General features: G+C 42.0%; 1 protein-coding gene across 1 annotated transcript in view; it reads right to left on the bottom strand.

The window, feature by feature from the left end:
• DISC1 (DISC1 scaffold protein) overlaps window positions 1-27,603 on the bottom strand; it is a 357,611-nt gene that overhangs the window by 241,451 nt on the left and 88,557 nt on the right. The window contains 3 exon segments of the mRNA XM_054024187.1: window positions 11,950-12,185; window positions 16,609-16,738; window positions 26,788-26,935. Of these exon segments, the coding sequence (XP_053880162.1) occupies window positions 11,950-12,185; window positions 16,609-16,738; window positions 26,788-26,935 (514 nt within the window).

Here is a 27,603-nt window from a genome sequence, read left to right on the forward strand (position 1 = left end):
CCAAATCTGCCTGATTCCTTTTCTGCCCAAAGAGTAGGCCCCAAGCAACCCTGCCAGGATTAGGCTGTGAAAGAAACTGTTCTCTGCCTGCAGAGCCAACCGAGCCTCTCAACAAGACATTCAATGAGGTGATGAGGCAAAAGACACAGGCCCTTACTTTTGCCTCTGGCTTTTGTCAGCCTAGCTTTCTCCCAAAAGCTTGTGGGGGTGCTAGCTCCTGTAAATACCTTAGGGCAGAAGGGGAGATAAGATGAGACAGTCTCCCCAAAAGGCAAATGCAGCCTTTTGGATGCATCTGAGAATTAGACATATCATTGAGTCAAACTGTTATTCAAGACATTTGAAATAAAGCTTGGAATTTCCCTCAGAAAAATTCTTCACTGGAAGGGCTGGTTGAGCTGCAGGCTACCATGGGAGCAGGGCATTCCCCTGCTACCAGCGACTGACAGGTCTGGTTTACTCCAAAGCTGCACGCAGGCTGAAGTACCCACTGTAACACACTTGTGAACCTTAACATGAAGAAGAAAGTAGACAGAGCACTGTACAGGGAGTTACAGCAAACCAAACAGGATAGAATAAAATATTCGTATTTTAAGAACACCATAATATTAATAATTAGGCTCATTTCACATAATTTAGACTAACTGACACACACACATACACACCCCGACAGAGAACATTTTATAGCCTTGTGCTAAGCTTTAAAGGTGAAATCACACTAGTGCGAAGGGACCCATCATAAAGCCCTCTACGCCACTTAACCTCTGCAACAGTCTCCATGAGGAGTGGGCACTGGACAGGGAAACACAAACAGAGCAATCATGAAAGGTGACCTCTGCACCCACCTCATGCCATGGAGGAATTCAGTGTTGGCCACAAAAGACATGTCTACGCAGCCAGAGGAAGTCAGGCTCCCAGTCCAGGCTGACAGACTTGGACTAGCGGGGCTCAAGCCAGCTCTCTAAAATCAGCTGTGTAGACAGCACTTTGAAGTTGGAGCTCAGACTGGACTTTGGGCTCTGAAGCTTAGGGAGGGAGGCATGGGAATTCATAAAGGTGAGCACAAGTGGGTCCTTTGGGGTTGGACAAGAGAGGAGCAGTTGGATCCTTATTTATGCAGATCCAATAGCCCCAAACTCCCAGATAGGGGATAAGAATGACCGACAGAGAGAGCAGCAAGAGGGAGAGCAACTCTGCAGTCTGCCCATACATTAAATGGGTGAATACTGTCTCCCACCCCTGCAGGCTTTCACACACAAAGCTAAATTAATCAGGCCATGTGAGAGACTGGGAAAGAACATCAATTTTACACTAAGAGCGAGCTCTTCTTCACTTCCATGATGCCTTAGATCAGTGGGTGATTATCGTTAGCTGCAGTGGATGCTATGAAATGGTACTTGCTGCCCAGGTACATCTGCCTCAGCCTAATTTTCCTCATTTGGAGGGGAGGACTGACAAATTCCTTTGCTTTTTCAGACACAGAATCACAGAAATGTAGGATTGGAAGGGACCCTCAATAGAACATCTAGTCCACGCTCCTACAATCAGTAGGATGAAGTATTATCAAAACTAATGTTTTTCAAACTTTTTGATACTAAGGACCAGCCTGCTGCCTCCCTAAACTGTGTCATGGAGATCTCAGGGACTGGCGCCAGTCCATGGACCGGTCATTGAGAAACACTGATCTAGACCAACCCCAGCAAGTGTTTGTCTAACCTGGTCTTAAAAACCTCCAATGATGGAGATTCCACAACCTCCCTAGGTAATTTGTTTCAGTCCTTAACTACACTGACAGGAAGTTTTTTCCAATATCTAACCTAAATCTCCCTCGATGCAATTTAAGCCCATTAATTCTTGTCCTTTCCTCAGTGGATAAGGAAAACAATTTTTCACCCTCCTCTTTCTAACAACATTTCACATACTTAAAGACTGTTGTGTCACCCCTCAGTCTTCTCATCTCCAGACTAAACAACCCCATTTTTTTCAATTTTTCCTCACAAGTCACATTTTCTAGACCTTTAATCATTTTGTTGCTCTCTTCTGGACTTTCTCCAATTTGTCCACATCCTTCCCAAAATGTGGTGCCTAGAGCTGGACACATTACTCCAGTTGAGGCCTTATTAGTGCTGAGTAGAGGGGAAGAATTACTTCTTGTGTCTTGCTTACAACACCCTTGCTAATACATACTAGAATGATGTTCAATTTTTTTGTGACAGTAATCCACTCTAACCCCCAGATCATTTTCTGCAATCCTCCTTCATAGGCAGTCATTTCCCATTTTGTATTTGTACAATTGGTTATTCCTTCCTCAGTGCAGTACTTTGCACTTGTTCTTATTGAATTCCATCCTATTTATTTCAGGCCATGTTCTCCAGCTTGTCAAGATCATTTTAAATTCTAATCCTGTCCTCTACAGCACTTGCTACCCCTCCCAGCTTGGTATCATCCACAAACTTAGTAAGTGTACTCTCTGTGCCATTATCCAAATCATTTATAAAATATATTGAATAGAACCGGCCCAAGGACAGATCCCTGCAGGACCCCACTTAATATGTCCTTTGAGCTTGACCGTGATCCACTGATAACTGAGTACGGTTCATCTAGGCCATATTTTCCTAGTTTGCTTAAGAGAAGGCCATGTGAGACAGTATCAAAAGACTTACTAATTGACAGCCCCTCTACCCTCTTTATTGTGGCTCCTTTGCTTGGACTTCTAATAAACTGTTGCAGAGAGAGGCTGAAAAGAGAGGAAAAAACTAAGTGGGGATATAGTAAAGGGGTACAGAATAATGAATGGTACACAGAAAGTGGTCAGAAACATCTATTCAACCTCTCTCACACTGCAAGAACAAGGGAAATGAACTAGGACCTCAGGATTTAGCTATATACAAACAGCGCCACTGAAATGCAGCCACCTCTGGGAAAGCAAGTGGCAGCTAGGCAGCCACACAACAGTTGGGGGAATAAGGCTATTTTGGTCAAGGATACTGGGACAGATCCCTACTCTTAAGAAAGTGCCATAGAATCTTTAATGTTCACAGATAGCAGAGACGACCTCAGTTTAAGGTCTTATCTGAAGAACACCCACACAATAAAACACAAAACTTCCTTTATCTGCATTGGCAGGATAAAGACTGCTGACTGGAACCTATTTATAAATTGTACAGTCAATTGCTTTGAACTTTGGTTCTTTATGAAATATATTCAAAAGACCAAATAACCAAGGTCATTCAGGTTTATAGCTATAAGCCAATGATAATATGGGACAGGAAAAAGGTTCTATATATGGGGATATACCTATCTCATAGAACTGAAGTCCAGCCCCCTGCCTTCACTAGCAGGGCTGATTTTTGCCCCAGATCCCTCAAGTGGCCCCCCTCAAGGATTTAACTCACAACCCTGGGGTTTAGCAGGCCAATTCTCAAACCACTAAGATATCCCTCCCCCAGTCTCCAGGAAGCTGTTTTATGCGGAAATATTACATTCACCTTACACAGCAGGTGTGCTCCCAAAGTTACACACCTAAAGCCTCTTTTTATACCCAACCTGTTTACAATTACAAGGTACTGTATACATCATCTGAAACTACATTAACCAACCAGCTTTCTACCTTGTTTTCCTGGTACCGTGGTGTACCCCTTATCTCTTGTTCTGAACAAATACATTTCAAATATCAAGGGGCATGAAGGCAAACCCTAGGTTTGTACTAGGGTAGAACGATCATTCGTCTTGTCCTCCCCTACCAGCTGATATGGTAAAATAATAATATGTCCTGATCCTGACAACTTTATTATCTACTTAAGCCAAAGCTTACTTTAGCTCACGCATGGTACTATGGGATACTTAGCATCAGAGAACAGGATTATAAGTAAAGGTATAAGCCAATTTAGGCTATATAACTGCTATAATATTTGTGCTCAATGCTATTTGTGATTAATGCATACTAATATATATAGCAGATAATATATACTATTACTTTGAGAGAGACAGACAGACAGACATGCTAGCCAGCATATATTAGTCAACAGACCCCCAAGTGCTATTATGTAACTAATCATGGGGATGGGGTAGGTTAAAAATGGATAAAGCTTCAATTTGCTTAGCTGTCTTCTAGTCCATCTAGTCTCCATGGTTTGTTCCATAAAGGCGAAAGAGCCTCTCTTGAAAATATGTAGAAAGAATAAAAATATATCTTTAGATTATTCCGTTTGTGTCCAAATATAATGGATATAACTTCCTAACTATTGGGTAAAAATGCAAGGGTGGCAAGGTCAGGTGAGACTGCAAGACTCCAGAGCAGGCAACTGTAAGATGTCATGAACAGTTTGGTTTGTAACGACTACCATCTTCTTGCCCTTCCAAGCACAGACCTCTCCAAACAAACAAAAACACTGGTACATGCCTTATCTCCTGCCGCAGAAACTGATTGCTGCTACAGAGCTGCACTTCTATCCCACTCCTCACACTTGCACCTCCCATACATACTGCCTTTACCTCCACACAGGGTGAATAAGTAGATCAATAAGCCCAAAAGCATAGAGTGTTTTTATATCCATATATATTTACAGAAATACCAGGGAAAAGATAACACTAGAAAAACCTACAACATGTGCAGCATATTATCTGACAAACAGAAATCCTTTCAAAATGGTAAGGTATAGTTAACTCTACATTCTCCATAACTACAGCTCTTTAAAACTGACATTTTGGCTTAAATGCAGATGCGACCAGATATGACTGAAGCCAGATTTCCTGGCTGCCTTCCATGTGCCCTGCTAACTGAACCAACAGGTCAACAAGTTTTCTGCTGTAAAACAAACTGTGGGTACAGCAGAATCCCCTAATGATACCATATGTATGTACAGTGCAGTCTGAATGGCAAATCTATTTTTCATATTGTTAAACATATTGAGCAACCATGTTTTTCTTTCTTCTCCTCTCCCTCCTTTCTCAAATAAATCAATCTTTCTAAAAAACAAGATCCTTTGACTCAATCCGGTTTTGTCCTCAACTGAGTTGCTGAATGGTTCAACAATATTCCAACTAATAACGTTTTCACCCTCTGAGCATTTGCACTTCACTTTGAATTAATCTTTGTCAGATAAGCCCCAGGCAACATTACAGCAGAGTGGACTGGTTAAACTAAACTTCAAGTTCAGTTCCTAGAGCCCCTGGCCACGTCAGTATTGCAATAACTAATCCAGAGAATAGAGAATTTCCGTATCTTCAAAAGATCACACACACACTGTGGAACTAATTTCTACCAATTAGCGTTTGGCATGTGGCAAGGGTGGAAAGGAAGGCAGAGTGTTTCAAGTGTGTTGAAGGATATTTAATTGAATTTCTGTCTTGACTGGCATTCAGCTTCACAGACAGACAGTCAGTGCGGTGAAATCCATTCTGGGGACAATGTGCTACAGAGTCACATGCCCAGTCTCACCCGTAGATGTGGGTAAAATCATGCGAGGCAAAATACTAAATCAAACTGTGAAACAGAACACAAAACAAAAGTGAAACAGACTTCCTTGATTTTCATTGCCCAACAAAGTAAACGAAGAGTACGGTGTCAAATGAACTGAATATTTAAAATTCTTTCACTTAATCTGTGATTATAAGTTACATAAAGAATTTTTTTTTTTGTTTACAACATATAGTTTTTAAATTGACAGTATCCCCTCTGTGTCCCATCACAAGGTATTCAAAGAGCTTCAAAACACAGACCCATCTTTCTTTGACTATTTCCAAAATGTCTCCTTGAGATGAGAAAGAAGTATGTTGTGAAGTGTGGAGCTGAGAACTCCTGTGTTCCAATCCTAGCTCTGCCACAGCCTCACTGTATGACATTGGGCAAGTGACTTGCCTCTTTGTACTTCAATTTCCTCATAAGTAAAATATAGATAGCAATACTTAGGCCCCTCACAAAGTTGTTATACAGAGTAGTTTGGGGCCCTGGCTTATTGGCCAAAAAGGCCATGTTTTTCAATCATGTTAGCTCAATCAAAACAGCTTAACACAACAGAAAGCATCATCAAGATGCAAGCTAACATATTTGAAGTCACATCAGGTGCCCATGTTTTAGCATAGCATTCCCCCCCGTCCCCCGAGATAGGGCCCAAAGTAGTGTATATAAAATGCTTTGAGCATGAAAAGAGCAATGTAAGTGCTAAGTATTACAGTTATATACTGTAAAGCCTTTGTTTTCAAATAACCCACCACATAGAAAAGATGAACAAGAAAAAACAAAGGTGCATTAGTAAGCTTGAAAAGAATGTTTGAAAAGAAAATTGATTATCTTGGAACAACACTCAATCCACATTACAATAAATAGACATTAAATACTTTGTACTCTAGCTTTTGCACAAAAATATTTGTGCAATTAGTCTCCCTCTAAGAGTTTTTTCCTTGTTCTCCAAAGTTTGCTTTATTATGTTCCTATTGTATAATTAATAACATTTAGACCAAAGGAAAGGAAAATAAATTTTATTTTACAGTCAATTGTGAGTTGCTGAATGAATTTAATTACACTACACATTGTTTTAAGGGATACTTGACAGCAGCTTGCATTATTCTATTGCTGAATGTGATTTATGGATAAAATAAATAAGGAAAGGGCCCTTTACAGCAACACTTTACTGGCTGGCATGATGCAGTTATTAGAACAGATACACAATATCTGCAACCTAGTACCCAGCCAGCTGGCCTTCAAACCCATCAGTGCTGAATGAGGCTCAGGTGTAAGCGTTAGCACTGTAGTTCATAGGCATAGATTCATTTGAATAACAATAAGTGGCTGAAGTTTGATTCATTGATCATATAAATAGCGCTGAACTATCTTTAAAAGAATTTGAAATATTTCTTTTTTATGCTTCATAAAATAAAATCCACATTACCAGCTAAATCTCTTTCACATTAGGAATAAAGAACCTCAACGGTTACAAACTCAAAACTGAACAACAGTCTACTAAACTCTGCTAATTTTCACTGGGTATTTTAACCTGTTAATTGACATGCAAATATCTTCCCCAAGGAATGTCAATTCAGAATAAGTTGACTAGAAGTGAAGGACTTTTTCAGGCACATATAATTTCAAATATGTACAAGCAGCCTTAAATTAATATTTATGCCAGTTGCGCTATTTTACAGTTGTAGCTTTTTTTAATACATTACAAAGGGGCAACAGAGCATTTACTGGACCAAGTATAGATCATTGTGACCTTGGATATGAGTGACTTTATAGTCTTAAAGAAAAACACCAATCATTTGGCACAACCTAGAAGATTGAAAATGTACCTATTATGATGAACGAACTGCATTTATTGTAGGAACATATCCCTCCCGACCCCTCAGGACACAGAAAGCCTTGAATACAGCAGAACCAGCAAGGTTCTCCTGTGGAAGCAGCAGGGAGCCCATGCTGGGAGACTGCAATGCCTGACTCCATACAGCACACCTCTGCAGAGGCTTTCTGCAATCCAACATAGCACATGGTTTTGGGACAGAAAAGAGACAGGGCAGGTATGGCAAATCAGTGCAAATTCGCCTTCCTTTATACTGAGGGAGGACTGTGGGGAACAGCTGGAGCAAAGGCTACTTAAGCCAGAGAGAACCTCAGCAGTAAAGTAACTTGGAGAGGAGATTGCATTCCCACTCAAGCCACACAGAGGTGCCAGCACACAGAACATGATTTGAGCAAAGGGGTGAGTGCAGGATTTGAATCCATTATTCTTATTTATGTAGTACCATATGTCTGCATGATCTTTGTTGACACGAAATCTGACAAGTTCCTGTCCCCAAAATCTTATAATCTAAATTAGGTAAAAAAACACCACATTGTTTTCAAGAGGGAACAGGAGGGAAAAAGAAACCATGACAGAAAAGGTATACAGCAGCAAGTTAACTGTTGGGTTATTTCTGAGCCCATTACTAATGATGTTCCCCACACACATTTTTTCCCTAAAGCAGAAACATTATTTATGATGCTGGTACCATGAGATGCCATTGCAAGAGTCCCTACTTACTCATATAGTGGTATAACAATCTGCAATTATTTAGTGTATACGTTTTTAAAGCATTTTCAAGATAGAACATGTCAAGTACAATTAAAATCACTTATTGACAATGTAAGAAAGAAGAAAAAGAAGATTGAATATGCTCCTGTAACCAAATCCAAAAATAACAGAAGGTACTGGAATCAAAGCATGGTCTCTGGCAACTGCTAGCCCACCAAACTGCAAGACAGTAGAGACAAATTTTCACACAGAATAAAAACAGGCACAGGAGCTACAGAACAACAAAATAATTCAAGTTACCATTGGTCACATTCTAGACTAAAATTTCGGAGATGAATCTTTCTTTGGACATTCTTCTGACAATTTTTAAAATAAATTAGCACATACAAACAGCAACACCTCATTAATATTAATAAAACCAAAACAAACCCAGTAAATGTGAAGGGTAAAAAGGAAGGAGAAGATAAAAATGTATATAGGTGATCACTTAGAACAGGGGTAGGCAACCTATGGCACGGGTGCCAAAGGCGGCACGCAAGCTGATTTTCAGTGGCACACACACTACCTGGGTTCTGGCCTCTGGGGAGCTCTGTATTTTAATTTAATTTTAAATGAAGCTTCTTAAACATTTTAAAAACCTTATTTACTTTAAATACAACAATAGTTTAGTTATATATTATAGACTTATAGAAAGAGACCTTCTAAAAACGTTACAATGTATTACTGGCACACAAAACCTTAAATCAGAGTGAATAAATGAAGACTCGGCACACCACTTCTGAAAGGTTGCCAACCCCTGATTTAGAAAATAAAGTTATGATAAGCAGGATTCTTTCCTAAGGTCCTACTGGCATATAAAGACAGCGGGTAACATTTTCAAAAGAGACTTAGGAGCTTAAGTCCCATTAATATTAGGCTCTGAAGTGACTCAAGTCACTTTTGTAAATGGGACTTGGGCACGTTTGAAAATGTGACCCAATATGTCTATACTCCTGTATATACATTTAGAGAAGCCACCAGGCTGTGCACCTAACAAAATTATGCATCCCAAGATGCACCTTTCTTCCTTCTTCATTGTTTGTTCCTATCACTCAGAATGTCTCTCTCTATTTAGGTTGGAAGCAAACATATCTTTTTAATCTTTGTCCGTATGGTGCCTAGCACATATTTTGAGCATGCAAGGAATAAATTATACTTACCACATTGCCAGTGCAGGGGAGAAAGTGTATGTGCTAGTAAATAAGGAGCATGTTGAAACTGATGATGATTCATTAATAGCTGAGGGAATGAAATGCTTTTTGTAAATGTGTCTTTGATCAAAACAAAAAAAGGGGAAGAATTTTAAACAATAGATAAAGAAGCAAGGTCTTGTAAAAATATCTACTGATTAGGGCTGTCGATTAATCGCAGTTAACTCACATGATTAACTCAAAAAAATTAACGAAGATTAAAAAAATGAATTGCGATTAATCCCACTGTTAAACAATAGGATACCAATTGAAATGTATTAAATATTTTTGGATGTTTTCTACATTTTCAAATATATTGATTTCTGTTACAACACAGAATACAAAGTGTACAGTACTCACTTATTATTTCTATTACAAATATTTGCACTGTAAAAATGATAAACAAAAGAAATAGTATTTTTCAATTCACCTCATACAAGCACTGTAGTGCAATCTCTATTGTGAAAGTATAACTTACAAATGTAGATTTTTTTGTTACATAACTGCACTCAAAAACAAAACATAAAACTTTAAAGCTTACAAGTCCACTCAGTCCTACTTCTTGTTCAGCCAATCGCTAAGACAAATAAGTTTGTTTACATTTGCAGGAGATACTGCTGCCTGCTTCTTATTTGCAATGTCACCTGAAAGTGAGAACAGGTGTTCGCATGGCACTTTTGTAGCTGGTGTTGCAAGGTATTTACGTGCCAGATATGCTAAACACTCATATGCCCCTTCATATTTCTGCCATCATTCCGGAGAACATGCTTCCATGATGATGATGTTTGTTAAAAAAATAGTGCGTTAATTAAATTTGTGTCTGAACTCTCTGAGGGAGAATTGTATGTCCCCTGTTCTGTTTTATCCACATTCTGCCATATATTTCATGTTATAGCTGTCTCTGATGATGACCCAGCACGTTGTTTGATTTACGAACACTGTCACTGCAGATTTGACAAAATGCAAAGAAAGTACCAATGTGAGATTTCCAAAAATAGCTACAGCACTCGACCCAAGGTTTAAGAATCTGAAGTGCCGTCCAAAATCTGAGAGGGACAAGCTGTGGAGCATACTTTCAGAAGTCTTAAAAGAGCATCACTCAGATGCGGAAACTACAGAACCCAAACCACCAAAAAAGAAAATCAACCTTCTGCTGGTGGCATCTGACTCAGATGATGAAAATAAGCATGCATTGGTCTGCTCTGCTTTGGATAATTATCGAGCAGAACCCGTCATCAGCATGGACGCATATCCTCTGGAATGATGGTTGAAGCATGAAGGGACATATGAATCTTTAGCGCATCTGGCACGTAAATATCTTGTGATGCCAGTTACAACAGTGCCATGCGAACGCCTGTTCTCACTTTCAGGTGACGTTGTAAACAAGAAGCGGGCATTATCTTCTGCAATGTAACCAAACTTGTTTGTCTGAGCGATTGGCTAAAGTAGGACTGAGTGGACTTGTAGGCGCTAAAGTTTCACATTATTTTATTTTTGAAGAGTTATTTTTTTTGTACATAATTCAACATTTGTAAGTTCAATATCATTCAAGTTCATGATAAAGAGATTACACATACTATTTCTTTTGTTTTTTACAGTGCAAATATTTGTAATAAAAACTAAATATAAAGTGAGCCCTGTATTTTATTATTATTTAATAGTGCGATCGTGTGATTAATCGCGATGAATTTTTTTCATCATGCGATTAATCGCAATTACTTTTTTTAATTGCTTGACAGCCCTACTATTGATAAAGAGTGGCTATATCAATCCTTGGAAACTCTGACCATGTGTAAAGCAACTTGATCAGATTATATAATTCCAAGTGTGTTAGGGTTAGCTAATGAATGTATTATTATATCCAAAAAACTACATTGAAAGAATGTTAAGGTTAAAAAGTCAAGCACTCAAATGTTAGGAAATGCCAGAATTAAGGTTGCTTGTTCAGCTGGCCAGCCCCCCCCTCACCCCAAAAGTGGGCAGTTCTAATAGTGCAAAGGGTGTGACAAAGAAGCCTTGGAGAGATGCTAATTCAGCCTCTGCAGGTGGCCACAAATTAATGCTGGCATCCCCTGGTAGAACCCCCAGAAAGGATGTTCATGAAAGCCATTATCAGAACAAGACTAAGGAAGGAAGGAGAAGAAGGGTTACTAAACTCAGTTTGAGCAGTTGAGTATTAATGAATTTGGGAAAACAATTTCAACATTTATCTGTACAACACAAGGCACAGTCAGAATGTCAATAACAACAACAACAACAACAACAACAACAAGCACTATTGCAAATCCAAAACATTTTGTACTGATAAATGTTAAACTGAACCAGGTATAAACAAAAAGTGTTTATTGTCCAAACTGAGCAAAATGCAAAGAATAGACAATTTGTAACAGTAAGAAGCTAATAAGTTTATTCAGTCTGAAAGATGTATGAAAATAATCGGTGTTATTAAAAACGGTGCTTTACAAAGAAAAAGAATTTTTTTCCTGACATTGTCCCTTTAAAGTTTATATTGCAAGCACAAGGCTTCTTTTTTCTCTCTACATATTTTTGATTATCTGGCTTATTATTTATATATACATTCCTCTGAGTCAGGTAACCTTTGAGCAGCATGAAGGAAAACAAATGGCAGCTGATGCAATGGTTCAGCAGTATGGATTCAACATGTCATTGAAAATACAGTATAATGGAAAATAATTAAAATGCATAAATACCTCTTGAGGGTCTCAGGGAGATCCAAACTAAATGGAATTTGATATGACAATGCTACCGTGTCATCTAAGGCCTTGCTTATTTCCTGTAGCTCTCTCAAAGATACACAGCTAAGCAAGGCAGTCAACTCGCAGTCCTGCGACTGAATAAGCCTGTCTTGCTCTTCAATATCTCCTCTTAATTGTTCATCTTTTGCTTCTAGCACAGCCAGCCTTGCTCTGAGGTCTTCAATTTCTTTCTGTATGGAGTACAGACCAAAGTGTATTCATTAACCTGGTTAAGGAAAACAACTCTGCTGCTAATAAAATGCAGTATATTATAGGCAGTGCAGATGACAGTCTATAGTTAAAGGTGCCAAGCACTTTCCATTATAAGACTTTTATAAGGAACTGAAAATACTTTGCCAAACTTTGACCATTTGGTCTGAAATTTTCCATAAACCATGGGCGTCTGCCTGAGGCTGAATTTTTTTGGAAATTTTCAGCAAAAACAGTTTCACTGTTTCTCAGCACAAAGTTAGGGAAAAATGCATTGTTTTACCTGTGTTAATAATTTCTTATAGACATTTTATTGAGATGCTCTAACACTCCATGCTCTGGAGCAGGCACTTGAAACTTGGCTGGAGGACAGCCCTGTGTCAGAGATATGCCTTTTGCCATCCCTGTGAAAATCTGCTGAAATCTGGCCAAGATATGGACCTATGAAAAATCTCAGTTTGCACATGCTCAGTAGAGACTTGTTAGAGTTTGGCAGCTAAATTCTCTGAAGATTCCATCTAGACTAAGCATTCCATCTACATCAGTGCTGGGCTGCAGGAGCTGAGCAAGACTTTCCCTGCAATTGCTCCTCCCATCTGCCAGCGTGGTGTCAGGCAGAGGAAGAGAAAGAAGGGAGTCTATCTCCTGTGCATCAATACGCCACAGTTTTTAAGTTTGTAAAAAACATAAGAAATAACCTTAAAAACCCTACATTAATAAAACATTACAAGGTTGCAAAGTCAAGCACTCTTGTCCAAACTTAATTCAGCCCTTTGTGCATTATCATAGTCTTTAATGACATGATAACGCACTAATTCTCAATAGGACTCCTGTGTCATTTTGTGCACAGGATGGATGGTGCTCTGGTACGGAATCAGGGCTGTGCAGTTAATGAGGCTGTTGACTTAGCACCACTGCCTCATTTGTTAAAGAAGTTGGAAGGTGGGTAGCGAGCAAGGCAGAGGATTGCACAGAAGAGAAAGAATGATCTCATTGTCTAGACAGCTGAATTCTATCCTTGCCTGTGCCACACAGTTTCTCATTTTCTGGGTGTCTCACACCTGGGGGCTCTGATTTGTAGAAATGGTAAGTGCTCATAACTGCAAACAAAGTCAATGATAGCTGTGCTTTGAACATATTAAGTGTTATAAAATGATGCATTCTCTGTAAAATCAGGCCCTAAGCATCTCAAAATGGGCACTGAAAATTAATGTGTATTTTGACATTTAATTAATGTGTCTTAATTCTCCATCTGTAAAATGGGAATAATACTGCCTTTCCTCCTAGGGGTACTATGAAGATAAATTCTTTAATGTTTGTGGAGCACTCATACTCTAATGATGAGCACCATAGAAAAACCCATGAGGAAATTAATAATTCTGTATTCAGAGCAGGGTTTGAATAGTGTGTTGGGGCTACACATTGAAGAATAATGAGGATAAAATGGAACATTGACTAGCTGTTCATTCAGTAAGCACTGTTGAGCCTGTGCACTGATTGAGGCCAGGGTCCTGTCAAAAACATAGTATGTGATCACATAATTAAAGATTGTGTCATAATGCATATACACAAGAGGGCTGAATTAAGGATGCAGAGGTAGCCTAATTTCCTAATTTCTGAAAGCTTGACATTGCAACCTTAACATTCTTTTAATATAGTTTTTTGTATATAATTTAAATGTTAACAATATTCAGAAGGGCAGTAATGCTCACTTTGTAAAAGGTATATTTTAAAGTTTGCCAGATAGTAAAAATTATTCCAACTTTATATTTGTATTACTTAGCATAAGAAGAAACAGTTCTTGCACATTAAAGGACCAAATTAGCTCAAAGAATTCAACTTACTGCAATGTTGCACAGTAGATGCATCAATTATTTTCTTTTTTCTTAGAAGTAGCAACAAGAGAACAGAGCAGCTGATGTTTCATCCCACAGGCATTTGTCAAGGAGATAACAAAGGTCAGCAGGCCAAAAACATCAGTTTTGTTTCTGTGAGTCTCAAATCAGGTTTTTAGTGTGCACAAAGAACATTTCCTTCTCTGTACTACTGGTTTGGGAATACTGCCAGAATTTTAGTTAGCCTCACTTAATACAAAGCCCTCACATTCTTTGAAAATGTACTAACCGTAATGAGTGCAGTAAGAGACTTATAAGGGAATGTACAGGAAGATGAACAGAACTGGTTTTATAATACAGTTTTCAAATTCAAGGTATCATAAAATATTGTACACTATAGGGTTACCATATTCAAACATTTAAAAAAGAGGACACTCCACAGGGTCCCAGTCCCGCCCCCGGCCACGCCCCCATTCCAACCCCTTCCTCAAAGTCCCTGCCCCAACTCTGCCCCCTCCTCTGAGCACCCCGCATTCCCCCTCCTCCCTCCCGCTCTGATCTTGGTTGGGGGTTGCTAAGTGCTTCCCTGCTCCCCATTCGCCCTGCAGCCCCTGCACGCCCCCCACCCCTGCAGCCTCTGTACCCCCTGCTCCCCACTGGCCCTGCAGCCCCCCACCCCTGCAGCCTCTGCGCCCCCCACCTGCCCTGCCCCTGCACCCTCTATGCCCCTGCCTGCCCTGCTCCTCCTCACCCTGCAGCCTCTGCACCCCACTGCCTGCCCTGCCCCTGCGCCCCCCTGCCCCTGCCTGCCCTGCTCCTCCTCGCCCTGCAGCCTCTGCACGCCCCTGCAGCCTCTGTGCCCCCTGCTCCTCCTCGCCCTGCAGCCTCTGCACCCCCGCGCCTGCCCTGCTCCCCCGGCAGCCTCTGCCTGGCGGGGGCTTCGGATGCTCAGCAGCGACCGAGTCAGCGCGGGTCCCTGCAGCCCCGGCACACTCTGCACTCTCTGCCCCACGCCGCAGCCTCCTTCCTGCCGCGCGGGGTGACGGGGCCACAGGAAGGGTCCCCCAGTAGCCGGGGAGTCCCCGCCTGTGAGGGAAGCCGGAGCCGCTGGCTGGGCCCGGCCTCTCCATGGTCCTGCGGGCTCAGCTGGGGCACACGGTCCGCCCGGCCTCCGGGGGCAGCAGCAGTCCCTTCGCTGCCTTCTGCGGCTGCGCCCCCTCCCTTCCCCTGCCCGAGCTCATTACAATGTAGCCGGGCAGCTGGGCTGCGCTGCGGACCCAGCGGATCGTGCTGGAGCCAGGCGGACCCTGGCTTATGCTGCCTCCCTATTTCCCCGGACATGTCCGGCTTTTTGGCAATTCCCCCGGACGGGGATTTGAGTATCAAAAAGCCGGACATGTCCAGGGAAATCCGGACGTATGGTAACCCTAGTACACTACAATTAATTAGATACGGATATTGCAGAGCCTGCATAAGCAAAAGAGAAAGCTACTCTACACTTAAGAATAGTTCACATGCATTCTTGGGGGACTGAAACCTATTTTTTTCAGAATGGACATTTTGGCTAGTAAACTGCAGTTATCTCCTGAGCTTTTCCAGAAGTGTCATGGGATCTTTAATGTCCTCTTGGGCAGCCACGCGAGATGACAGAAAGGACCTTAATTTAGCATTATCTAAGAAATTCTGTTTCTTTAATTTATATGCTTCTCACCTCACCTCTTCCTACCACGGGACACACTGAACAAAATTATAAACAAGGAGCCCTGAAGTAAAGATCAGAAGAGTATGGCTGCAAGCCTCTAGTTAGCCCTCCAGGATAATTCATTCTGCAGTGTAATCACTAAAGTTGATCAGGAATATTACAGAAAAGAGGGTTTCATTCTTAGGCAATAAGGAATAGAGCCTTTTGGGTGGTGGAGATATGAATAAAGGATCTAACCTATAGTTGAAGAATTTGCAATTATTTTTACACAAACATTACAGCAGCAGCCATTTAAACAGTTAACATTTGTAACCATTACCACACAGATGCTTCCTATTCTAAATGGACAGGGAGACCATGGTAATCTCAAGTATCAGTGCTTAGTTACTATTGGCAAATGCTGACTTTTTAATGAATCACTGTGTCCTTACAAAATGTACGGATCATCTTTCATGAACAAAAGCTGGCAAATCACATACTGATAATCAAATCTGAAAAGAATTGACTAGGAGATTGTATTCTTCAAAACTCTCTTTTTGTCTTCAAATAAAAACTTCTAAAGATCAGTGAAGCAGAGAGAAAGCAAATCAGACCTGTGAACATAAAGAGTATACTTAAAAGATAATGAGGAAAGCTAAAGCATGCACATGAGCAACTGAGCCTTCAACTCCTCCTTGTCTGCAATGAGATTCACACTACCCCTGGCCAGTCATCACTGAGATAATCAGCTGGACTACAGCCAAGTCTCTAATTGCTGCACAGAAGCAGTATGCTATACTATCAGTTTGTTTAATTCAGCAAGAACGCCCACAAGCTACATTTTCCCCCCACTAGTGGTTTTTGCCACAACTTTACTTTTCTTCTTACCTGCAACCATTGCTTTTCTTGAAGAAGCTGGTTTCTTTTTGTGGTTGAAACCTGCATCCTCTTTTGGTAAGCAGGACTCAAAAGCTTTTGCTCATTTTTTTGCCAGAGCTGTGCTTCTTCACTTCCAACCCTTTAAAAATGACAAACATTTATATTTAATGCGACTATTGGGTATTCAGTTCTGGAAGATTGAAAGGAAATGTACCGTGCCACCCTAGGAGTTGTGATGGCCCATCATCAAAACAGTGTCTTAATCTTTAAAACAACATTATTTAAGAAACCAGAGTGCTTTTTCCTTTACATATTCCCTTTATTTTATCAAACACTGACTCTGTTTTTACAGCATCTCAAAGGAAAGAGGAAGAAGATGACTTGTATAGCTTCAGGCTTCCCCCAGCCATTTCATTTTTCAGCATATTCACTCATCACTGTCTTGGATGAATGGCTAAGGAATGCAATTTTCCATCACCATTGAGAAAAATCTTCAGAAATGAAATTTAGAAATTATCTGGAACCGTTTCTGAGGCTTGTCAGCTTTTGGAGATCACACTAGAGATCAGCCAGAGTCTGTGCTATATGATGCCGACTTTGGCCTCTCTCCTATACAGAAAGCTCTTTCAAATTTACAGTCAGTGGGACTCTTCACAGTAGTAAGCACTATGCTCAGTAAGAAATGTTTGTATGATTGGGCCCTAAGGTAATCAATACAGTACATTAAGTGCCAAATTTATAATGGGCCTCTCAAAATGAACCTGCAAATAGTGCAGACATGTTTCCTTATGTATTTCCCTATATTTGTGCAAGCAAACGAGTAATGGCATTTCTCTGTCCATTTATGCATACAAGTATATGTGGGTTTTCCATAAATATTACAGGTGCATTTTTAACATCTCACTGAAAAACTGTGGTCCCAAATAAATACATCTGTCAAGGTCAAATTTTCAAACATGACTTCTTAAGATAAGCCTGCAAAATTACTTAGATATCTGTTATACATAATAAATATACAATTAATTTGACTGCATGCATAAATGAGTATCTTGCACACAGAAAAGGCAAATCATATCCATTTTGCAGACACATCTCAGATGCAACAGCAGCAAATTCACATGGCTATGTTGCTGCCATGATTGCATGTAGAATGGACTTCCATCTTGAATGGCCTCTTGTAAATCCTCCTTCAGCAATAGTCAGCATGGGAGATTTTAGGCTTGCATCCTTCAGAAATGCATCTTCCAACCTCATTCATAGTTGGCCTCTACTTCCTTCTGTAAAAGCACACCTTCTTCTGCACACTGGACATGACCCCACCTTTGCAGTTATCTTGTTCTGAACTGGTACAAAACTAGAGCTTGCCAGATTCATCTAAGTGTTTCCTTGTTTGTGATAAACCATTGGATGCTAAGAATATGCTGTAACTTTGACACTGAAAACTGTTTAGTTTCCTCTCCTCAGCTGTTTTAACAGCCCTGTTTCTGCTGCATATAGCACAGTTGTCATCACTACCACGTTGAACACTTGTATCGTAGTTATCACACACACATCCTGCTGCCCAAACAGCCTTTGAAGACACTGAAATGCCACTGACACAAGACTGATCTGATGTGTGACCTCTTCAGATATAGAACATCCTGTTGTCAATTGACTATCCAGAAAACTATTCACCCATTTAACATCATTGCCATCTACATGCAGCACCTGTAGGTTGTTCATTTCCATTTTATAGCTTTGGTTTTATCACCATTGATCTTAAGTCCACAGATTTTGCAGTTTTCCACAGCTCTTCAAGCACTAGCTGTAGTTGGTCTGTATTTTTTTCCAAGTAAAGAAACATCATCCTCTAATGATGAATATTTAAACTTCATACCTCCTACTTTGGCTTCAATCACCTTTATCATCACATAGTCTATTTGAACATTAAATAATGTAGGTAAAAGAATGCATCCCTGGTGTACTCCTTTTTCTACTTAAACTAATCTATAATATAACCGTAGATCCTCACACAGCTAAAAGTACTGTGGTAGTTTCTTCCCTAGGCACACCAAGTCCTGAGGCACCCCAGACTGGCATAATAGTATCCACAGTGCTGATCAATACACTAAGTCAAAAGCAGCTGCAAAGTCTATAAACACAGTGTTAACTTTCTTTTGTCACTCTATTTGTTTTTCAGTAATATTCTACAGAGCCTATTGTCACAGAGTTTGGGGGAAACAAGGCCCTGCACCCCCAGCTTCCTGCGATTCACCATGACTCTCAGCCAGCCAGTAAAACCCGAAGGTTTATTTAGACAACAGGAACACAGTCCAAGACAGGTCTTGCAGGTACAGACAACAGAACCCCCTCAGCCAGGTCCAACTTGGGGGGCTAGGGAGGCCAGAGCCCTGTCTGGGCTCCCCTCCATTTTCCCAGCCAGCTCCAAACTGACAACTCTCCAGACCCTCCTCTCGCCTTTTGCTCTTTCCCGGGCCAGGAGGTCACCTGATTTCTTTGTTCTCCAACACCTTCAGTTGGCACCTTTGCAGAGGAGGGGCCCAAGCCATCAGCTGCCAGGAGACAGGGTGTCGGCCATTCTCTGTGCAGGCACCATCGCACTGGCCCTCTCGGGCTCTGCAAAAATCACACCCCCTTATCCCACCACCTAGATACTTAAGAACTGCATAGGGGAAACCGAGGCACCCACACAGCACTCAGAGAAAACATTAAGAACATTCCCACTGATATAAAATTATTCTACTTAACTGCCAGGGGGCAAATTTGTCACGCACACATGGGAGAAAGAAGAAGGACAAAATGCAGGGTCAGCTATAGGTAGTCAGGAAGTTCCTTCAAGAGGAAATATAGCCAAACTCCAAACCTGGAGACAATGGACCTTTCTGTGCCTGCGTCCTGTAGATAGCTAACTGCTTAGTTTGCAAAATAAGCAAGGAGGAGGGGGCAAATAGATGAACAATAAGGGGTCATAAGAGGGGCAGATACACGTAGCTTGCTAATTATGTATGGTAATGATGGCAAATTTTGGCCAATCATAGAGCAATAGATTATCGTAAGCAACTGCATATAATGCTTTGGTGTAAGTGTTTTCTTTGTTCTTGCTGACTTATGAGCTCGAACCCAATTGCAATTGAAATAAACGGATCGCCCCTCCCGGGGCTCCTTGCTTGGCTAGCTGTGTCCGTCTCTCCTTATTCCTCAGCTGGAACGAACAGAAATTTCTATGACACCACTTTGTCACACATATATAGCATGGATCTTAGATTGACTTGTATGGAAACCACACTGGTTGTCTCTTTTTTTTTTTTTTGGCTGACACAATATATCAGTTAGTTCAGTAGTAAGACCATGAACACCTTCCCTGGGACTAACAGCAGCGTTATTTCCCTACAGTTTGAACAAACTGATGACTTTTTTTTTTTAAAATGATGGCAGCCCCTTTTCCAATCTTCTGGAATGCACCCAGTTTCCCAAACTCTTAAGACAACTCTATGAAGCTAGTGAACTAAATCCAGGCCACCAACCTTTAGCAGATCTGATGGAATATTGTCAAAACAAGGTGCTTTATCATTTTATAATTGTTTGACTGAAAGCATCACTTCCTCTCAAATCACCAGCTTGTTTTTTGCTGGATTCATTTTTGAATTAAGTTGTTTACATTTTGGTGGGGATCTGTTTGAGCCGGGGGTTGGACTAGATGACCTCCTGAGGTCCCTTCCAACCCGGATATTCTATGATTCTCTCCTGGCTGAAGAACTGAAAAGGTTGAAAGCTGATATAGGCAGCACACAGGAGACAGGGTGGAATTTGAACACCACAAGCACAGCTCTGATTCATAGTGGGTCAGACTTTTTGATTGTTGAATGCCTGCAATACATCTGATAGGCACACTGGTGTTGCTCTGGTTTTGTCCCCGAGAACAAAATCTGTATTATTGACTTGACAGGTTTATTCTCGACAGCTGAAAGCTGCTATTTTCAGTTTGAAGGTAGGACATGTGGTATGCTCCACTTGAGGCAAGTTCTGATGCTGAAAAAGATGCTTTTATGCTATGTTAGATGACACTGTATCACCCCAAGTTCATATTGCCACCTTCGGAGATATGAACACAAGAATTGGCCATGACAAAATTAGATTTGAGGTGGTACTGGGACCACACAGCTTACTGGAAGAGAAATCCATAATGGTGTGTGTCTATTAGAATTTGCTTCTTACATATGGCCTATTTTTAACAGCTACCTGGTTTCAGCACAAGAATTGCCGTATGTATACATTTAACTATCCATCGGGTGACAGGGTAACCTTGGATCACTTCTAGTTCAGAAATACTTGACTAAACTCATCTGGGAGGTACATATATTTAGAAGTGCTAATCTTGCTCCAGAAACTGATCAATGACTCTTAATAGCAACAATGATGTTCCATTTAATAGAGTTCCACAGATGGATATCTATTGCATCAAAATGCTTCAATGGTGATAAGCTTCATGATGAAGTGATTGCTAATAGTTACTCTGTAGCGATTTCCAAATAATATTCCACCATGGAGGAAGAATAGACTTTGTTTCGGGAGTCTATCACAGAGATTGCTGGAGAACAAATGGGATTAAGGAGAATGAAAAAGCAATGTTGGATTACAAATGATACCATCCAACAGAGAGAGAAAAAAAGACACGTGGTGCAGGATGGATGCGATACAACATCAAAGTTAGTGAAGAGAGGAGGAAATGGGTAATAAAAAAAAAAATGTTTTGAACGAGCAGTCAAGAGGGCCTGTTGGAATGATACTTTTAGGTGCACCTGAATGCTTTTTTTGTTTCATAAACATTAAGTAAAAATAAACACATTAGAAAAGAATCCCACATGACTGGAAAAGTCTAGCTCTAATGTAAAGATCAGCAAGAATGCAAGGACACAAAGTTCCATGACCATTATATACACGTACTTAGGCAAAAACAAAGTACAAGAAGCAACCATCTATGTGTAGCATTTTAAAGTGCTAGACCATTAATGTGTATGTGCCTTACACTGATTACAAATCATTACCTCCTCACCAGCCAAATTGTACAGGATTCCCAGAAGCTCTGAAGTGTCCTTGTTTTTGCTAAGTGACATTTCATACAGCTCTCAAAAGGGTGAAGATTTCTGACTGGCTGGTGAAGAACCTACAAACACGCCACTGTAACAAGGGTTATTCTTAAACTTGGAAATCATATTTCCTCTGAATATCCTGAATCTGCTCTTGTGTTACTATGAGTAACTTAAAGCTACTTCCAACCAGGATTTTTTTTTTTTTAAACAAAAAACTTACATCAGAAAATGTGAATTTGTTAAAACCTAACATTTTCACAGAAATATATTAATTCTGATGAAATTTTTGTGGAAAAGTTCTTTCTGATCCAGTGTGGAATTTCTCATCAAAACCAGATAGATCGATTGACCAACAGACCAACTAAGCCCAGAATAGCCAATAGCTTCGTGGTTAGGGCACTCACCTGGGATATGGGAGACTTAGGTTCTTTAACCTGGATCTCCCACATCCCTAACCAGCAAGCTATGGCTGTTCTGGGCTGAGTGTTTCTCTCTTGCTCCTCTTTCTCTCTCTTTTTTTTTTCCCCCCCATGAAAAATTCAAAAGACCTTGATTTTATTTCACTGTGGAACAAAAACAAGTCTTAAAATTTCAACATTTTTCACAAAACAGATTTTTTTTTTCCAGCTAGCCCTATTTAAACTATTACTGTGCCTAAAAGATTTTTAAATACCTTCTTGCAGAGCCTGAGGAAGAGTACATTCTATCAGCAAAACAGAGAAAGTATATACAAAGTGCTGTCAAATGCAAAAGACTACGTGTTTAACAATAAAAACAATAGCCAAGCTGAATTTGAAAAGACAGCAGAGAGTCGTATGCACAGAGATAAGAGTGAAAAGCAAGAACTAGGTCTGACCGTGGTTGGTACTGTTGCTCTCAGACCTGCACAAAAGACTCTTCTAGGCCTTGGCTACACTTGCAGCTGTACAGCTACACTTGCAGCTGTACTACACTGAGTTAAACCTGTCTTTGTACAGCTGAGTAGGGAAAGCGCTGCAGTCTGTCCACACTGCCAGCTGCCAGCGCACTGTCGTGGCCACATTTGCGGCAATTGCAGCGCCATTGGGAGCGATGCATTATGGGCAGCTATACCACAGAGCACCTCTTCCCATTCTGGCGCCGTGGTTTGTGGGAAGGGGATGTGGGTGCGGGGCATTCTGGGTCCTGTCCCAACGCCCCGTGATGCATCACTTCACATCCCAGAAATCCCTTTGTTTCCATCCACCTTTGGTACCATCTTTCAACGGTTTCTGTGCAGCATGATCTGTCTGCGGGAAATGGAGTCCGAACTGCTGAGGCGTATGCTGACGAGCCTCACCAGCACGTCACGTTTGGCTGTCGAACTATTCCTTAAGATCCAAAGTGAGAGTGAGAGTGAGGAGTCCGACAATGCTATCGAGCCGCGTAATGCGTATGACACGAAATTGCTTGTGGCATTCACAGACATGCTCAGCACCGTGGAACGCTGCTTTTGGGCTCAGGAAACAAGTACTGAGTGGTGGGATCACATCGTCATGGTGGGGTGATGAGCAGCGGCTGCAGAACTTTCGGATGAGAAAAGCCACTTTCATGGGACTGTGTGAGGAGCTCGCCCCCACCCTGTGGCACAAGCACATGAGATTGAGAGCTGCCCTGCCAGTGGAGAAGCAGGTGGCTATTGCAATCTAGAAGCTGGCAACTCCAGACAGCTACCGGTTGGTTGCAAACTAGTTTGGAGTGGGAAAGTCGACTGTTGGAATCGTGTTGATGGAAGTTTGCAGGGCCATTAATCGCATCCTAATCAGAAGAACTGTGACTCTGGGGAACGTGCAGGAAATAGTGGATGGCTTTGCACAAATGGGTTTCCCTAACTGTGGAGGGGCGATAGATGGGATGCACATTCCTATTCTGGCACCACCCCATCTAGCATCTGAGTATGTTAATCGGAAGGGGCATTTCTCTATGGTTCTCCAGGCGCTTGTGGATCACAGTGGGCGATTCATTGACATTAACACAGGCTGGCCAGGAAAGGTGCATGACACACGCATCTTTCAGAACACTTGGCTGTTCAGGAAGATGCAGGCCGGGACTTTTTTCCCAGAGCGGAAGATCATAGTAGGGGAAGTTGAAATGCCCATTGTGAGCCTTGGAGATCCCGCTTACCCGTTAATGCCGTGGTTCATGAAACCCTACCCAGGGAGCCTTGACAGCAGCAAGGAACGGTTCAACTACAGGCTGAGCCGGTGCCGAATGACTGTGTAGTGTGCCTTTGGCCGTTTAAAGGCCTGCTGGCGATCTCTGTATGGGAAGCTGGACTTGGCCGAAAACAGCATCCCCACGGTTATATCCGCGTGCTGTGCCCTCCATAATATTTGTGAAGGGAAGGGTGAAAGCTTCACTCGGGCATGGACCTCCGAGGTTGAACACCTGGAGGCTGAATTTGCACAGCCAGAGAGCAGGGCTATTACAGGGGCCCAGCCCGGGGCTGCAAGGATTAGGGATGCCTTGAGGGAGCAATTTGAGGCTGAAAACCAGCAGTGATATCTGGTGCCCTGCACAGGAGTGAAGTGCAGTAGTTCCAATCTTTAGGAATCAGTGTTTGCTAAGCAGACAAGCAGACTTGCAGTGCTTGTTTATCTCCTTGGCTAAGGAGTCTTTTACTTTATGCAATAATAAAGAATGTTTTCAAAGCCAAAGAATCCATTTATTGAAAAGAAAAAAAAATATTTATTGAAAAGAAACAAGGGGGTGGAGTGGGGAACAGTACAATCACAGATTCGCGTATGTCCTGTCTGGTGTGCTGTGCAGTGAGTGCTGCACTTCAGGATAGCTATACTGCATGGTGATGGGGGTTGAGTGCAGAGGGTAAGGGTCGGGTTTTCAGGGCTGGGTGGTGAAGATACTGGTGTTGGAGGCAGCTGGTGGTGTGAAGAACCCGGAAGTTGGGGAAAGTGGGTTGGAGGTAACAGTGGGGCACAAGAGTTTTGGGACAAGGGCTGGGGGGGGGGGCGTTTGCATTACTGCTCCTTCTGCATAGCTATGAGCTCCTGGATAGCATCTGCTTGGCGCTCCAGGATGCTTATGAGCCGATCCGTGCTTTGCTGCCAGTCCTGTGCTTTCTCATTCTCTTTAATAGATTGCCGCATCACTTCTTGCAGCATGTCTTCTTTGGTTTTTCACGGTCTCTTCTTGAGTCTTTGCAGTCTCTGAGCAAGCGATAAGAGGGACGGCTGAGGTCTCAAGGTTGTTGCAGCTGTATAGGAAAAATGCGACATTTAACAGAGGCAGCATTGTTTATAGCAGACAGAGTAATGATTTCCCCTGCACTTAAGGAGGGCACACACAGGGTCTATCTACACAATAGCATAATTTTCCTGTCCCAAACAGAGCACACATAACCCACGGGAGCCTCAAAATGGTGAGTAAGGGGGACGGATTGTTTCAGGGCTGTACTGTCCTCTGGGTTTCTGTGCCCTGGGGAGAGCCAACAGCTGCAGGGGGCACCTACACTGAACACTGTCCCAACATTTTCCACAGAAGTTCGTCCTGGACGATATCTCACTGCTGAGGGTGACCTGGGAAGCAAAGGAGGGTCTTCTACTGCAATGCGGCTTCTGCCCTGGCCCATTTGCAGCTTGCCTGTGTGCAGCAATGATCCCCCCACCCCTCGCGGCAGAGTGGCGCGGACACGTTAGCCTGGCTGGGACAAGGACCATGGTGGCTCTCCCGATAAACCTGCGCAAGCGCATTGCACACGTTCTGGATGAGACATTCGAAGAGATTACCGAGGTTCATTACCGCGATATGATAAACCACATCAATGCGCTATTCCGCATTTAGGCATGCATGCCTAACCCTCCTCTCCCAAAGAGCCCGCACCGAAAAAATTCCTTCCAGAAAAAAAAAACGCTTACCGGGAACCTACTCTTCTGTTGTCCTCCACCAAGTACCGGCCACTGCGACTGGCTACCTTCTTCCTGGCTCGAGAAGAGCTCCTGGCTGCATGGCTCCAGGGATTCCGGGGAGTCTCCATCCGCCCCACCATCCTCACTCCTTTTTTCCTCCTCCTCCTCCCACCCCGGCTCTGAAGTGTCCATGGTGGTGCTCGAGGTGGAGGTGGGGTTAACCCCAAGTATCACATTCAGCTCTTTGTAGAATCGGCAGGTCCCGGGGGGAGCACCTGAGCGGCCATTTGCATCGCGGGCTTTGCGGTAGGCACTCCACAGCTCCTTCCCTTTAATCCTGCACTGCAGGGCATCCCGGTCATGGCCCCTTTCCATCATGTCCTTTGATACCTTCCCGAAGGTATCGTAATTCCTACGGCTGGCGCGCAGCTGGGACTGCACAGCTTCCTCCCCCCAAACACTGATGAGGTCCAGCAACTCGCCATTGCTCCATGCTGGGGCTCGCTTGGCACGTGGAGGCATGGTCACCTGGAAAGATTCACTGATAGCACTCCACGCCACGCCGGGCTGAGCAAACAGGAAGGGGATTTTTAAAATTCCCGGGGAATTTTAAGGGAGAGTCACATGGTTGGTTACCTGAGGCCAGGGCAGTAGAGTTTGAACTGATGACCAGAGTGGCTAGAACAGGCATTGTGGGATACTGCCAAATAATTCTGGAGGCCAGTCACAGCGCATTGGGCAGCCACACTGGTGCCGCCACGCTGCCGCCGCGGCGGAATACCCGCTATTCCTCTCAGGGAGGTGGAGTACATGCAGCGCTGCAACCACGGAGATACAGCGCTGCAAATGCCTTGCCAGTGTGGACAGAGAGTGAGTTACAGCGCTGGGGGTGGTTTTACAGCGCTGTAACTTGCAAGTGTAGTCAAGGCCCTAGTCTTCAGCAGGGGAATAGAAAAACCCTCATGAACATTTTTTTCTAAATACTTAGGACATACAATTTAGAGGGCGCCCCATCAGAAAACAAATCTCTTATAATTAGTTTCCAATAATTCAAGTTGACAGTGTCTCTCGAAATACAATAGTTTATAACAAATAATATTAACATTAAAATTTTATATTAAATATTAAATATTAAAATCTAGCCATAACTTGTACACAGTACTTCAAGAAAAACAGAAATACAGTTCCTTTTTATAAGGCTCCAGTGAACTTACCGATCTCCAGCCCAGTACAACGCTGCTTGAACTTGTACACTGAATCTGTCCAAGAAGCTGATAATTAAAGGATGCCTGGAAGGAAGCTGAAATTTTAAAGAATTCTTCTCTCGCTCCAGTTCTTCTAGTTTCCTTCTAAATTTATCAGCTAAATACAAAAGTACAAAAAGTTGGTATTACTTAATAAACAGGGTTACATTTTTCTTGAAAGAAAGAAAGTTGGATGGTCATCAAGGAAAGATAAATAACATACTTTATCAAACAGGGAAGTGTTTGCTACAGTATTTTGCTCTAAATTACTCAGATTGGAACTGGATAACATCAGAGACATCTATAATGTCAAACTATTTACTTCTGTTGACATACAAAGCTAAGCCTGCAGGCCTCAATTGGGAATTTTAAATCAGTGAGCCTTGGAACTTTTAGCCTATGATTTGCAACCATGCAGTATTCCTAGAGGAATTATTCTAAACTAGTCGACTTCTATGAAAATTCCTACCCTCTGCTGCTCCAGTTTTAACCAAATTTGTTAGTGGTAGTTGCATGTGTATAAGTCAGTCTGAATCTGTCCATACAGATGTAATATCTTAGTGTGCTCGTCCTTAGGAGCACCTTTAGTGAACTTCGATTTCTCTTGCATTGCAGAGATGACCAAGGACCCTGGATTTGGGTGGGCATAAAAGTGCTTGCATCTGAAGAAGTGAGGTTCTTACCCACGAAAGCTTATGCTCCCAGTACTTCTGTTAGTCTCAAAGGTGCCACAGGACCCTCTGTTGAGTGTTACACTGTTGACTCATTTAACTTGTGGTCCACTAT

Source organism: Malaclemys terrapin, chromosome 3 (genome assembly GCF_027887155.1).
Source record: "Malaclemys terrapin pileata isolate rMalTer1 chromosome 3, rMalTer1.hap1, whole genome shotgun sequence".
Classification (NCBI taxonomy): domain Eukaryota; kingdom Metazoa; phylum Chordata; order Testudines; family Emydidae; genus Malaclemys; species Malaclemys terrapin.